Source organism: Pantherophis guttatus, chromosome 4 (genome assembly GCF_059756535.1).
Source record: "Pantherophis guttatus breed Tessera chromosome 4, ASM5975653v1, whole genome shotgun sequence".
Taxonomy (NCBI): Eukaryota; Metazoa; Chordata; class Lepidosauria; order Squamata; family Colubridae; genus Pantherophis; species Pantherophis guttatus.
This window is the reverse complement of record NC_142066.1, coordinates 124,585,007-124,599,472: the sequence shown is the minus strand read 5'-3', so window position 1 is coordinate 124,599,472 and position 14,466 is coordinate 124,585,007. Positions and strand designations below refer to the sequence as shown.

The following is a 14,466-nucleotide window of genomic DNA, read 5'->3' as shown; positions in this document are numbered from 1 at the left end:
AGTTTTTTAGCTTTTGTGGTTTTGCTAAGCCTAAAGTTATTTGAACATAGTTTGTTTTGGCTGTTTAACTTCCTCTTCCTAAGCTAGTGCATTTCAAAATGCTCAAAGGACTAAATAAAAAACAAAAAAGCCCACACCCTTTCAATTGATACTATGCAAATTATAAGAGTAAACAGCAATATTTACATATAATTGATTTAATTAAATTCAAAACAATGAACAAAGAGTGGTTTGTAACCATCATAAAAATAACCACCTAAGTAGTATTTTTTCCAGTCAAATAAATAGTATTTATGAGTATGAAATTTATAGAAGATTGTCTACTTTGTCCAAATGCAGTAGAATGTTGTTGATTATAACATCTGTTCTATTATTGCCATTAAAATACCATCCTTAAAAAAAAACTTTCCAGATTGTCTAGTGCTAATGATTTCTCAATTGATTACTTGCAAAAAAATTGTCCTAGAGTTTTTAACTTTGTAGCCCAGTTAACAGAAAATAAAAAATACTATAATATAGACTTATGTATTAGAATTGAGCATGTTCTGAAAATATCTTGGAAGGCATCCTTCAAGCTTCTCTGCTATTCATTAAACAAGGCAATAAAATATCTTTTATTGTGCTTCTGCCTTATTCTGAAAAATATGCTGTTTTGGTTTCTTAAACCAGTAGCAACTTTTTTCCAGGCTTAAGAAGAAATTTAAAAAGCTGTTTTAATTAGATAGCACAGAAATACTCTGCTCAATTTTCTGCATAGTCTGAAGGACCTTTTTCTGAAACATTTTTAAAATGTATATAGGGTTACTATATATGCTTATAGACAACACATTGTCTCAGAATATTTTACCTTTCCATGTATTGATTGTGATTCTTGTCTCTGCATGTATGTGAATTCACTCATTCATCATTCTCAAGATTTTAAATAAAATTAACTATTGTGGATGATCCTGACATATTCAATAATAAACACAATATACAAAAGTGGCAAGACAAACCTACTTGCAATGGAAAACAAACATAGGAAGAATTGAATCTGTTACCTGTGATCCATAGGAAAGTTATTGTCTGGGATGGGATGGGATGGAGGCAAGTGAGTCGCAAAAATCCGGTCAGGTTTAGAACTCTGAATCGAGTTTGAAGATGCATGATGCAGTGGTGAAACTGGAGTGCTTGATGGAGTTGGTGGGTTAGAAGTCCTCATTCCCACTTGTGGCTTCTGATCATAGGCACTGTTTGTTAAACAAGGGGAAATATAAATGGCTTTCTTAGATAGACTGATGGAATGATTGTAAATAATCAATGGATACTGATCTCAAATTCAGTTTCTAGCATATCCCACTTAGACTTGATAACACACTCAAGACCGTATGCAATCTTATCTATATCTGATTTCCTTTATTGTTTTGGTGAGAATTCTGAGAGTTACAGTCCCAAAATATAGCTGAAGGCACATTTTAGGTAATGCTGATCCAGACAGACCAGATTTATAATTCTGAAGTTGAATTTAATTTCCCCATTTGCTCTAGATTGTTTTAGCTATGATTACATGACTGTACCATAATGGCTGAGTTCACATATCTTGTAAAGTCCTGAATTATGGTTTACAAATGCAAAAACTAAGTTCACATTATGCACTTAGGCAACACCAAATACAATGTAGCACAAAGCACAGTATTTAATCAACTTCCTCTGGCCAATAACTAATGCTAATCTTGAACAATCTTGATTCTACATTACAATCTTAATCTTGATTCCACTAGATGATCAAAGCATAAATCATTCTTTATCCAGCATTATTTCCTAACCCAGTTAGGAAGTTCTGGATATAATATGCATAACAAATACACACTGATTATTCTTTGTGCTTGTTAGATACATCTGCTATTTGTTTGGAGAGTTTATTTTTCTTACTTTTTAAGAATACGTAGAACAAAATGCTTGCACCACAATTTTTATAAAGACGGCTTTGCAGCTTTATAAAGATTTTGGATCATGCAAGCTGATTTTACAAAAAACGAACTGTTAAAGCTATAGAACATAAATAAAAATGGTTAAAATCACAATTTAAAAAAAAAATCAGAAATATTCCACAAAACAGAAGCAAAACTTTTACTAGACTGATTAAAGTTTTACAGAACAGATTCAAGTTTTTGCGTTTCAAAGAAGTTACCACAAGACAATGTTAAAAGTGATCCCCTATCCCCAAAATGTCTTATTTCAAATCATATTTTGTCAGTTTTCATGTATTTATCAAATTTCTAGGTCATCCAATTCTAACATGAATCTGGCCAGTATTAGCGAGAGAAAAAGCATCAAAGATGCAAATTGGGATTTCTCAGGTATAGAGTAAGACTGAAGGGCACGAGGAGTAATTCCAAAGCCTGATAGAAATTAGAAACAAATATATTGTCTTATCAATAAGCTAGTCTTTCACTGAATCACTTCAGAATATTAATTTAAGATGACTGGAAGATATGAGTTATACTAAATGGATAATTGGAAGTCAGAGATTGTATTGTATGTTTCTTCATTGTTTGAAGTTGGGTTCATTTTTAAGTTTCATCAATCTCTCAAGAGTTACCTCCAAAGTAAGATTTATTTTATCCTTAAGCAAGAAACATGCCAGTAAGATAACATCTTATGTTTTATTTGCAATGTTTCTATAGGTGTATGCATGGGTGTATATATAAAGAATTTGAATTTCAAAGGAAACATGACATATTTGATTGGAACAAGTGAGTAAACCTGATAAGAATCCATATTCTTGAAAGATGAAGGAAGTCCAGGAAATTTGGGGAATGGAGAAAAGAATTTCCTTTACATGAACCTAGGAGAAGGAACCTGTTATCTTCTAGATACAGCTGAACTACAATTCTCAGCATCTTTCCCTATCTATAATCACTGAGAAAGGGGTCCTGGAAAATTAGAGGGGACAGATAACCCATCCTCACTCAGGAGTCTGTTCCCATCTTAGACTTAGAAGCACTGTTAGAACATTAGAAGCATACAGTAAAACTAAAATAAAAATACAAGAGTTATGCATTTTACTATGATGCTATTCTTTTCTTCAAAAAAGTTAGTCTCTTGGTTGCAGAGCTATTTGAACTCCCAAGAGTAAATACATCACTGCAAAGCACTCTGTGGGATGAATAAAAAGGCAGACACATTATACCCATCCTAATGCATCTGGATACCACTTATGGACCTTTCTTCCAAAGGAAGCATTCCTCATGCCCACTTTGATTTCTTTTTGGCAATGGGCTTAATTTTCCCAGGTTTCCACTGTTGGAGACCACCATCATCATCAGATTGCTTTTGATACGTTTACAGAGCATGTATACCAGCTGTTATGCTCTGTTGCATTTTTACACTTTCTTTGCCACTGGAAATTATAGAGATGAAATAAAATATAAATGAAAATGAATGGAGCCACAGTTCCACCTACAATGCAGAATGTGTGAAAAAAGCAGTTCCAAGCATCTCCTTAAGGGAAGTGATAATGACCCACACTGGCTTGCAAATATGCTTTCAGATCATTGTCCACACTGACTGCACTCAGATGATTCATAATTTCACTTGTTTCACTATCATTTGAAACTGAGAAAAAGGTCACTATCTGAAAGAGGATTCAATCCCCTTTTTTGTTTGGCACTGCTCCTGTAACAGGTGCAAGTAAAGCCCCCGTTCTTGTTTCCATAAAGGCAGGAGTCCTCTTAATCATTTTTCAATGCAAAATAAATAGGAGCCTGATCATGCATAGACAGTAACTACAACGCTATGACAGACTACCAATTCCAGCAGCATAGCAGCCTGATGAGGCAGATAGTGAGAATTGATTAATAATATACAGGTATCAGCTGTCACTTAAAGTGGAAGTTGAATACGTATATAATAGTGTTCACTGGCTCTGGATTATCTTGCAATACAATGTTATTCTGATTTATTATTCTCCCCAAAAATTTCAAGACAGTCCTCTTGTCCTTTTGTTCATACACTGGAATAGATAGCTTCCAGATGTGTTGAACATCTGAACCAGGAACTATAGTTTAATCTCAACCTAAAGCCAAAGAACCAATACCAGTTTCATCACGTATGAGTCTCAATGGAAGGTTCCAGATTCCACTGCAATTATTTGCATGCAATGGAGAGTGAGCAGTTGTAATCTGATTTTTCCAGAAATGCGCAAGCATTCCTGTACACCCTGTTTAATCATGTCCACCTGATGTCAATTGTCAATGGATAGATTCACATACAGATGGTTTGTTCATCATAATATGCAAACCAGGAACTCTGATAGATAATAGAGAAGAACAAACTAGTGTTCCATCATGACAAAAAGCCATAAATTTGTTGGCTGCATTTATTGGCAAAAGCAGTCAAGGGGCAGCAAGCAGAAGCACTGAATGCCTAATTACAGAGGAATCACTATATTTCTCTTTTAAGATATGTAGGGAATTCTGGGAGTTGAAATCCACATAGTTTAACAAGGTTAAGAAACCAAGATTGAAAAACACTAAAATTGTTTTAAAATTTTATTTTTAAAAAATATAAACTAAACAAAAAATCCAAGTGTTCATGCAGCCAATACTATTTCAAACTGTAAAATTTATGAAAGAGAAACTCCTATATCTAAGGGAAATAATTAGCCTACATTTTATGGAGATTCTCAGTCATCCAAGATCATGATTGTCCCAAAGGTGCTTTTTCAAAAGGACTTTATTTACAATAATTTATTTCCCCACTTACAAACTAGTTTGATCAAATACAATTTTGCTACATCACAAGACCAGATAAACTCTTCCCAGGATCGAGAAAAAAAATATTTTAATTGTTCCATTACTATATCATCATGATGTTAATGTTTCTACTGAAAGCAAAATATACTAGTTACTTTACCTGACATTGTACAGGCACTTTTCTCCATAACTGAATTTGAATGGTTGTTCTTGACTACAAGCTGAGCTGAGTTCAGAACATGGACTGTGGGGTTCTTTCTTGATTTTCACTGAAAGACCATGAAAAGCCACTGGAAAACAACAGGAACAGAAATTAATTTCAAGCAAGTAAGAATATAAGAATGATATAATATATGTATAATACTGAAATTCGTTTAAAAAATAATGCCAGACTGCCTGAATTTTCTATACTACATGACATTCCACCTTCACCCTTATCCTAATTTATTTTAGTATTGAACAACATTCAATGCTGTATGTGCTGTGTGGCAATACCCTGGCAAAGGTTCAATTCAACATACTCTGTGACTGAGACCAAATGTAAGAAAGAATTTGGCCAGGTGGAATAGTTTATGGGTCAAGAAAATTAAAAGTTGTTCAATGCTAAAATAAATTGGATACAATGGGGAGAAAGTTTGGGGATTTTTGAGTGACCATAAAGAAAAATAAGGTTTAAAAAAAGTTTGATAAACGTCTTGCCCACCAAAGGTTACTGAAACAAGACACCCCATCTTTGTCAGTCTCATTAGGCAATAGTTAAGAATAATGAGAACTGTAGTTCAACCATCTTTGGAGGTCCTCAGACTTCCCACCCTTGCTTAAGAATAAAATATGGCAAACACTATTTAATATTTACAACTTTGACAGGAAATATAATTTAGATAAAGTCAAGGAGCTTCAGGACTAAAATTAATTATAAAAAAAGAGCAAGCTAATTACATCATCAACATCATCAACAAAGGAACCAGCAGTTAATAAATATGCCACAGACTAGCACTTGATAGAGTAACCATGAAATGTTGGAAAAGATATTCAAATGACAGGATGTGTCCATACCTACAAAGATCAGAATTGTGCAAAACATGGTGCTCTCTATGACTATGGAAGCCAAAGTCAGACTTTGGATAAAAGGACAGAAAGATATCTTTTGTTGAAGGATTTTTGACAGTTTTGAACTTTGGTATTAGACAAGATTGCAGAGAATATCATAGACAGTCAAGAAAACAAACCAAGAGGGCATTGACCAAATCAACCCAGAGGTTTCACTTGAGGAACAAGTGACCAAGGTCAGATTATCCTGTTTTGGATAAATTAAGACCTAACTCTCTGAAGAAAGAGGAGGATGATCAGTAGCAAGTAGATGAAACTCAGTTGCCGTGGCAATGACATGGTTGGAAAGACTTGAAAGGCCAGGTTAGAAACAAATTATCATGGAGAATATTTATATGGTCACCATGGATTTGATGACACATAATCAAAAATTAAACTATCAAACTTTCTTCCTGAAATCTACCAATCAGTTATTGTTCTCTCCTGATTTCCACCCCCCCACCCACAAACTCAGATCTATAATATACAAATAAAGTCTTCATACAAAGATACGATAGCTATAGGTTGGCCACATCTCCATTAATTCTAGTTTGACATCTTCCAGCATTCATACAAAGTAGGGAAGAGCCAGTCTACTTTGGGGCAGGCACAAACCACTCCATAGAAATTAGGCTACAACAGAGAAAGACTGCCTTCAGACTCTTAGCCTCAACTGAGGTAAGAATCAAAAGCAGATGATCCCTCATAGACTAAATATGAAGATGACAGATTGTACCTGAAGGAGATGGTCCCCAAACAGGAAGCCAAGCTATGTAAAGCTTCATAGATATTTACAAAAACTTTAAATTCCATACAGAAACCGATAAGCAGTCAATAGAGTGCCCACAAGATTGGAGTTATTTTGCTGCAGCAACTCTCCCTCATTAACAGACAGCAGCTGCATTTTCTACCAACTGTGGTTTCTGGGTGGTCTTCAAAGGCAATCTCAAGTTGTGTATATTACAGCAGTGTAATTAAGAGGTGATGAGGGTATGAGTCACCATCAGTGAAACAAACCTTAACTATTTGCATTTGCTTTTAATTACCTCATGCCAAAAATACTGTAGTTTTCAGTATAAGATGCTTCAAAATAGTATTTTTAGTTATAAATTAAATACATCTTCATTGAAATCCTAACTCAAAAATCATAATGAAATACCATCAGCAGCTCTGCAAGCAGCCTCTTGCTAATTTAGTTTTCTAAACTGTGGGGAAACCTTTAGTATTAATAAACTTCACAAATTTTCAACAATGCATATTAATCAAAGTTCCTTGCACAACATTCGGTACTGAGGAGCTGTCACCAATTTAGATATCTTTCAGACAAATCAGCGAGGCTAATAACCTGTTGGTGAGAAGGTATTATACTTCTCAAACATCATGGCTGAAAATTATGAATGAGAAACATTACTGTTGTAGCACCATCTCCCACTTATAAATTATCTATTTGAATTTGGTTGAACTCTTGGGAATAAAATATTAGACATGCTACACCTTTGGTCAAATTCAATATAACCCTTATTAGAAAAATGAGAACAGATACCCCCTTTAAATTCATGATCTCAAAGTTAAGACTGACTTTCAGAAATGATTACACAGTTTCAACCTCTAACAATTTCATTTGGAGATAAGCTACTATGCAACACATGAGCATGTGATATGCTATAAACTCTTCTCTGAATAAGTAAGAATTTGTAAAATAAAATATCTTGAATGTCTAATTTTGCTTGCTTTTTAAGGATTTCTGACAGACAGACAGACAGATAGGGTAGGTAGGTAGATAGGTAGATGATAGATGGTAGATAGGTAGATAGATAGATAGAGATAGATGGATGGATGGATGTAGGGTTTTTTTCTATCTATCATCCATCCATCCATCCATCCATCCATCCACCCACCCACCCACCCACCCATCTACCTACCTACCTACCTATCTACCTACCTACCTACCTATCACATTCATATAGCTGCACAACTCAACTAAATTCACCTTGAGCAGAAAAAACAGAATTTAACAAAAAAAGAAAGAAAAGAAACCATAATACATAAACTAATAAACAATAATAAAGTAATAAAATGGAAATTCAAGCAGAAAGATCATATTGCTATCCTTAGCACCCTAAAGTTGTCTCCCTTATAGGGTCACATTTATTATCAAGTAATAGACAAGCCTATTTATAATGGCAAAATAACATGAAATTTTGGGATACTGTTTCAAGGTCCTTCAGGTGACTTCAAATAATTATTCCTACTAAGCACACTTCAGTCTGTAATTACCTTTTATATTGGGCCATATAAACAAGTAGCAATGTGCTTCTTCAACATCTATTAAAGTTGCAGCTTCTCTTGAAGTGTGAAACCTCAGTAAATTGTTCCCTTCCAAATAACAATTTTGGGACATTATTCAAGAGATCAAAAGAAGATTGTTTGCTTCCAAGAGGCTTCCTACTTTAATTTCCATCCATTAAAAATTGAAAAACAAATATAAAAAGCATGAAAATTATCAGATCCACTGTTCTGCTTTCAGATTCTCCTGCAACTCAATGAAAGGTCAAGAAGCTTAATTATAGTCCCAGTCCTCAATTGTCCCTCCTCTAAAATATCTCTGCTATGTCCCGTGTATTTTATCAGGTTTTAGTATATGTTTTGCTACTGATAGTGTATTTTGACTTTGATCAACATTTTCTAATCTGGCACATTATTTTTGTTTTGAAAAAGCGGGGCTTAAAATCATCTATCCAGATGCCTTTGATTTTTAAACACTGTTCTATAGTACATCTGGAATCTATACTTTAGGCTCTTTTCCATTGTCAATTTGTTGGTTCTGGTTTCTTTCTTAACCCATAATGAGAAACTATTTTTCACAATTGCCTTTAAAATGAAAGAAACATACACACTCCCTCAGCATCTTATGTGACATATCCCTGTGTATCTCATCACTGGGATATGAAGAGACAGTAAAGCAACTAAAAAACAGTTTTTCAGCTCACTGGAACAAGGCTTTTCAAATGCATTACATTCATTTTATACAATTTGCTTTTCTTTCCTAGACAGAATTGGTGCATGTAACGGACTATTAAGTACTAAATTATTCCTTATCAAATCACCATCAACGGGAGTCATGATCAACACTAATTAAATAACTTTCTCTGAACATGATGTCTGCTAGTTCTTCTGCTACAGGATATATTTTCTTTTGCTTCTGATACAAGGATAGCAAGGTTCAAAGTGCAGAGCTAGGAGGTTACTACGCTGGAGTTTTAATGAAAAGTCCATGCCATCTTTTTTAGAGTCTTGAAATATAATGTCTGAGGCAGCAAAGTTAACTTTTTAATGTCAGGATGCAGCTCAAACCTGCTAAGATTTTTTTTTCTATATCTGGTCAACATCTATCAGTGCTCTGAGAATCAGCTGCTTGAGGGGGACCAAATATTCAATGATCAGTGCAAAAACTGGTGAGATTGGTTGAACTTTTGGTTCATGCTTTTTGTGGCTGAGGATAACAAGTTAGCTATTGTTTTCTATTGGAAACATTATTAAAAGAGGTGGGGATAGCATCTATCATCAATATAGAAACATAAGCAACACACACAAATAACCAATTTAATATATTACCCAGCTCTCTGTTTCACCCTTCCATGGAATACAGAGGCAGAAACTTTCATGAAATACTTAAAATTCCTTCTCGAGAACAATTCCAGATTGGAATTCTGAAAGATTACTCTGGCTTGGCAAAATCTCTTGACATAAAGATTTCAGTGCTCACAGAACACAAATATCAGCTATGTTTTTTCCTCTGATTCTGGTTCCTGGTCTTCCTTAATCTTACTTACAACACCTATAATAAATGGGGAGAGGGGTTAAAAAACCCCAAATCTCAAGTAAGTTTTTCTGTATTTCCACATTTCTCTTACTCAGTTTATACTTAAAAAGACAAGTGAAAACATGTGAATAGAACTTCTTAATGGTTTTGGAGGTCTAGGTGTAAATGGCACTCATTTTACATATAATGACTTATATCCGGCCACATAATATACAGTTCCAGAACACTGACTGGAAAATTTGTAGAACATACTGGAAGTTACGGACAGTATATTTAGAAGAACAGTAAGACAAGCATTAGTGTTTCTTACCAATAGCTGTGGTGTTTGTTTGTTTTAAGAAAACCTGAACTGAAAAGTAACAACAGTCCCAAAACTGAAACCCCTAGAAAATCTGGCCCCTTTGATGCTTGCTTATCACAGTCCCAGCTCACTTCACATTGTAGACCTACATCTTGTGAAACTCTCCTTTCTTCTCAAGAAACATTAAGTGCACCCCCACAACCAAAGCATATGAATCTGAATCATAAAAAGATCAGTTAGAGATTCATGGGCCAAACCTCAAGAAAATATTGCTGATAATGATTCAGAATAAAAAGTTGAGCAGTTTCCGGTGTTTTAAGTTAAAACACCTGGCTTAAGTACATGAGCAAAAACTTAACCTTGAGATAAAACATATAATCTGAGCAAAGAGAAAAAAGTGAAATAGAAGAAATGTGAATGGATATCATTACCCTATTGCAAAACAACCCCACACCCTTAAAAAAAATCAGATTGTGTCAAATCTTTGGAACTAAAAGATATATTGAGATATAGAAGAGACATGCACTGTTATTTGACAGTGAAATGCAGTTAAATGTTGCCAACTTCAACTAAAAAGCACAATTTGTCAACAAAAGAAATCATATTTTTAAATGCTCTGTTTTTAACCAGAACAGCAGAAAATTTCCTCCAAAATGTACATTGGAAAGGATGCTTTGGCTGATTCTCATATATATGAATAACAAGCTCAAAAGCATTTACCATGATGTCTTCAAAAAGTTTTACTCACTTTCAGCCCCACCAAGGAATTTTGGAAATGATGTGGTATGGAGAACCTTACAACAAGGTCATGTTTAAAGGGGCCCATGCTTTTTCACAAGGGCTTCCAAGGGCCAGCCATGGTCTTATTTCAGATCTCACTCTGTCTTGTAGGTGATTAATGAATTCAGATGGCTTCAATTAACATGCAGCAAAATTCTAGATGCAAAAGAGGCAGTGACTGATAAAACTAGCAGTACTGAAGATTCCTTAAACACATCTACCTGCTCATGCATAAGACTCAACCAGCAAGCGTTCAGATGCCTCATTGCTGCCTTTCAAAGATTCTTTTCCACTACATTTCCCCCTGCCAAAGTCTCCCTCCCCTTCTTTCTCCAGCACGCAAAAATCCATTACTAAACAGTCTAATCTCAGCTATCAGTGCAGAGTGCCTTTTAGGGAGCCATTAAACCATTTCTCTTGTTTACAGTGCCTGAAGAAAGATGTGAATTATGTCTGTGACAAAGTGGGTGATAACATTTCCAAACTCAGATCAAAATGCAAACTAAAATACATTTAAAGGACAAAGTCCCTGAGTGGAGGTTGGGTTTTTGTTTGTTTGTTTGTTTCATTTTTGAGTTTGGGGTTTTGTTTGGAAATGTTCTTCACTTGTCCTGAGTTGGGCAAAATCTCCTATAGAAGTTATTTTTTATGTTCCTTTTTTTCCTGCAGATATTGTAGGGAAGGGAATGTAGAAGAGTGTGGCTGTTTTATTTGTGTACACAAGAAGAAACATTTATTCTCTCAACCATCTTTGGTTAGTATAACCCTAGCCCCCTACTCAAAATCATCAAGTGAACGCTTCCATAGATCATCTGACAGTGTTCCTAAGAAAATATAAAATATAAATACAATATTTCTGATACAATGGCATGCATTAAAAAATTAAAAAGTAATGACTTCAACCATGTTTTTAAAAATCTCTTTCTTTTGTTACTTGCATCTACTGTAACTTTGATTTATGCATATATAGACTCATCGGAGAGATGCAAGATTACAGACTTGATGGAAGATTCTTAGTTATCTCTATACATGAAAAAAAAAACCTGAAGCATGCTGAATATACAGCTGTGGTTACTTATATTCAGTTATTCCTCAAGTGGCTCAGAAATTCAACATTTGAGATCTGCATGCATTCAGGTTGAATGATGGAAGATTTAAAAACTTAAGCACATGAGTCATTTCCCATCAAGAACTCTGGCCAAGGGGCAAAGTACATAGTTCAGCAACAAAATGTCAAGCTGCACATACAAGGCACTTTGTTAATGTTCTGGAAAATACAAGGAGTCCCATGTGCTTCACTGCCCTTATACAAACTTTCTGATGAAATAAAATCCAGGAACTCAAAGTGTAAGTACTGAGTTTGAATTAGAAAATCACTGAAAACTGTACCTTGCTTAATATGAAATTCTGAATGGGGTGGTTTTAGACAGAAATTCTAAATTGCAGTGCTAAAAATCTTTAGGAACTGTACCCCATAATGTAAGATTTCCAATATACCAATTCTCCCCATAGAAGCATCTGTTAAAAAACTAGTTTAAAGGAGAGCTATTTTAATTAATACTTAAATATTTCAGGGATTTTAACATCAAAAAAGAAGAAATTGAAGAAATTTCACACTGTAGCATAGAAATATGAACTGAAAGAATTTGATGGATTTGATTATGTGCCATCAAATTGATATCAACTTTTAACAACTTTTAACAGATTTTCTCTAGGAGGATTTATTCCTAACTTGATCCTCCAGCTCTTCCAATGATCTATCCTTTCTGTCATTCCCCCACCCCTTTCCTTCCATCTTTTCTAGCACTATATTTCTTCAGAGAGCTGGCTCTTTGTTTAATGTGTCCAAAATGTAAGTTATTTGTCCCTTAGGTGATAATTCTGAATTGATTAGTTCTATGATCTATTTGATTGTTTTCTTGGCTAAAGCTGGTATTCCCAGGAGTCTTCTACAACAGCAAAGGTCAAAAGCATTTACTTTTGCTATCCTGCCTCCCCAAAGTCCAACTTTGTCATAGAATGTCATAGAAAAAATAATTGTCTGCATGATTCTGATCTTTGTAGAAGGAACCATATCACGCCATCTCAATATCTATTCCAAGCAATATCTTCATTACTATTCTACTAAGAGCTAGTTTGCAAAAAAGATAAGACTCCTTTAAATATCTTTATACTAAATAGAATTAAATCTGGAATATGATGCAATATAATATGATAAGAGACACTAATTTCAATGGTTTTAAAAGGAGACTGGCAAATTTATGGCAATGTTGGACTACTGTTGGCTGCCAGTCCTGATGACTGTTATCTGAAATTGCAGACAGCATGTCTTGAATACCAGCTGTTACAAAGCAGCAGTGTAAGTGGAACATGGAAATTTACACTCCTGTTATTAAATAGGATACTCAAGGAATGTATTCTTTATTAAATATGGTACTCAAGGAATGTATTCTTTACTGATTTTTGAAATGAGTTTTTGATTTCATTCTGTAAAAGTGTTGATATGTTTGATATGACCTAGATTTAATAATACATTAAAGAATGGAATTATTTTTATATTAATGTTACTTGGATCCTTTTTTATTTCTTTAGTTTTGGTTCATTTAATCATTATAATTGCTTATGGTATTATCTCTATTATTGCTGTGGAATATTTTTGTTGGTCATAATGTATTTATTTGCCCCCTCTGTGACAGAGAATAATGGATTATTAGGTTAATAGTTTTGTTCAACAGATTTTTTCTTATGCTATATGTTCTTGATATAAAAAGGAATAGATGCCAAATAAACCACAATTTATTAAAAAAAAAATAGTGTTCTTTGAGTTTGACTCTTGGTGGATATATATATATATATATATATATATATATATATATATATATATACACATACACACACATATATATACATACACACATATATATATATACATATATATATATATACATATATATATATATACACACACATACACACATATATACATACATACATACATACATATATATATACATACATATATATATGTCCATATTGCATTTTTCTCAAAAATATAGAATTGGTTTGCCATTGCCTTCTTCCTGGATTATTTTTAGCTTCCTAATCTAGTCCATAGCCTGGAAAGTTCGCATTCAAGTAGTAAAAAGGTCTAATATACCATATAGTTTGTTTTTGAGACTATTACATTATTTATAAAAATAGACTACAATATGCAATTCATAAAATAGAAGTAATTGAATGAAGCCATAATAAAGGCAGATGGACTCACTCTAAAGTTTTGGAGTGTTAGAATTTGGACTACACATTAACAGTGTAGTTGTCTGAAAGGTTGAGGGTCATCACTTATGAGCCTGGTGGTGTAGTGGTTAGAATACAGTATTACAGGCTAATTCTGCTGATTGCCAGCAGTTCAAGGTCAGTAAAATGAGGACCCAGATTGCTGGGGGCAATATGCTGACTCTGTAAACCACTTAGGGCTGTAAAGCACTGTGAAGTGGTATATAAGTCTACATGCTATTGCTATGAGACTTCTTGGAGAGTTATGGGAAGAAAGTGTTTCTAAGATCAATGTTTTTTTTCTTTTCCTATCTTATTTTCAACTGTTACAAGAAATCCTCCATTCTATATGCATATGAACTGAGAAGTATAAATATTTGTGGATTGGGTCATGTGGCACACATATAGTAGATGTATGCATGATTATTATTTTTTTATTTGCATAATTATTAATTCACACC

The 14,466-nt window shown here is 34.0% G+C and overlaps 1 protein-coding gene across 8 annotated transcripts in view; it reads right to left on the bottom strand.

The window, feature by feature from the left end:
• ETV1 (ETS variant transcription factor 1) overlaps positions 1-14,466 on the bottom strand; it is a 142,464-nt gene that overhangs the window by 85,122 nt on the left and 42,876 nt on the right. For all 8 annotated transcript variants that reach the window (XR_015734040.1, XR_015734038.1, XR_015734037.1 and 5 more), the window contains 2 exons: positions 4,897-5,026; positions 1,041-1,229 (listed from right to left, as the gene is read on the bottom strand). Coding sequence is in view for 2 of the 8 variants with exons in the window: in XM_087892719.1 (XP_087748845.1) it covers positions 1,041-1,229; positions 4,897-5,026 (319 nt within the window). In the remaining 6 variants the exon portion in view is untranslated. The remainder of the gene's footprint in view (positions 1-1,040; positions 1,230-4,896; positions 5,027-14,466) is intronic.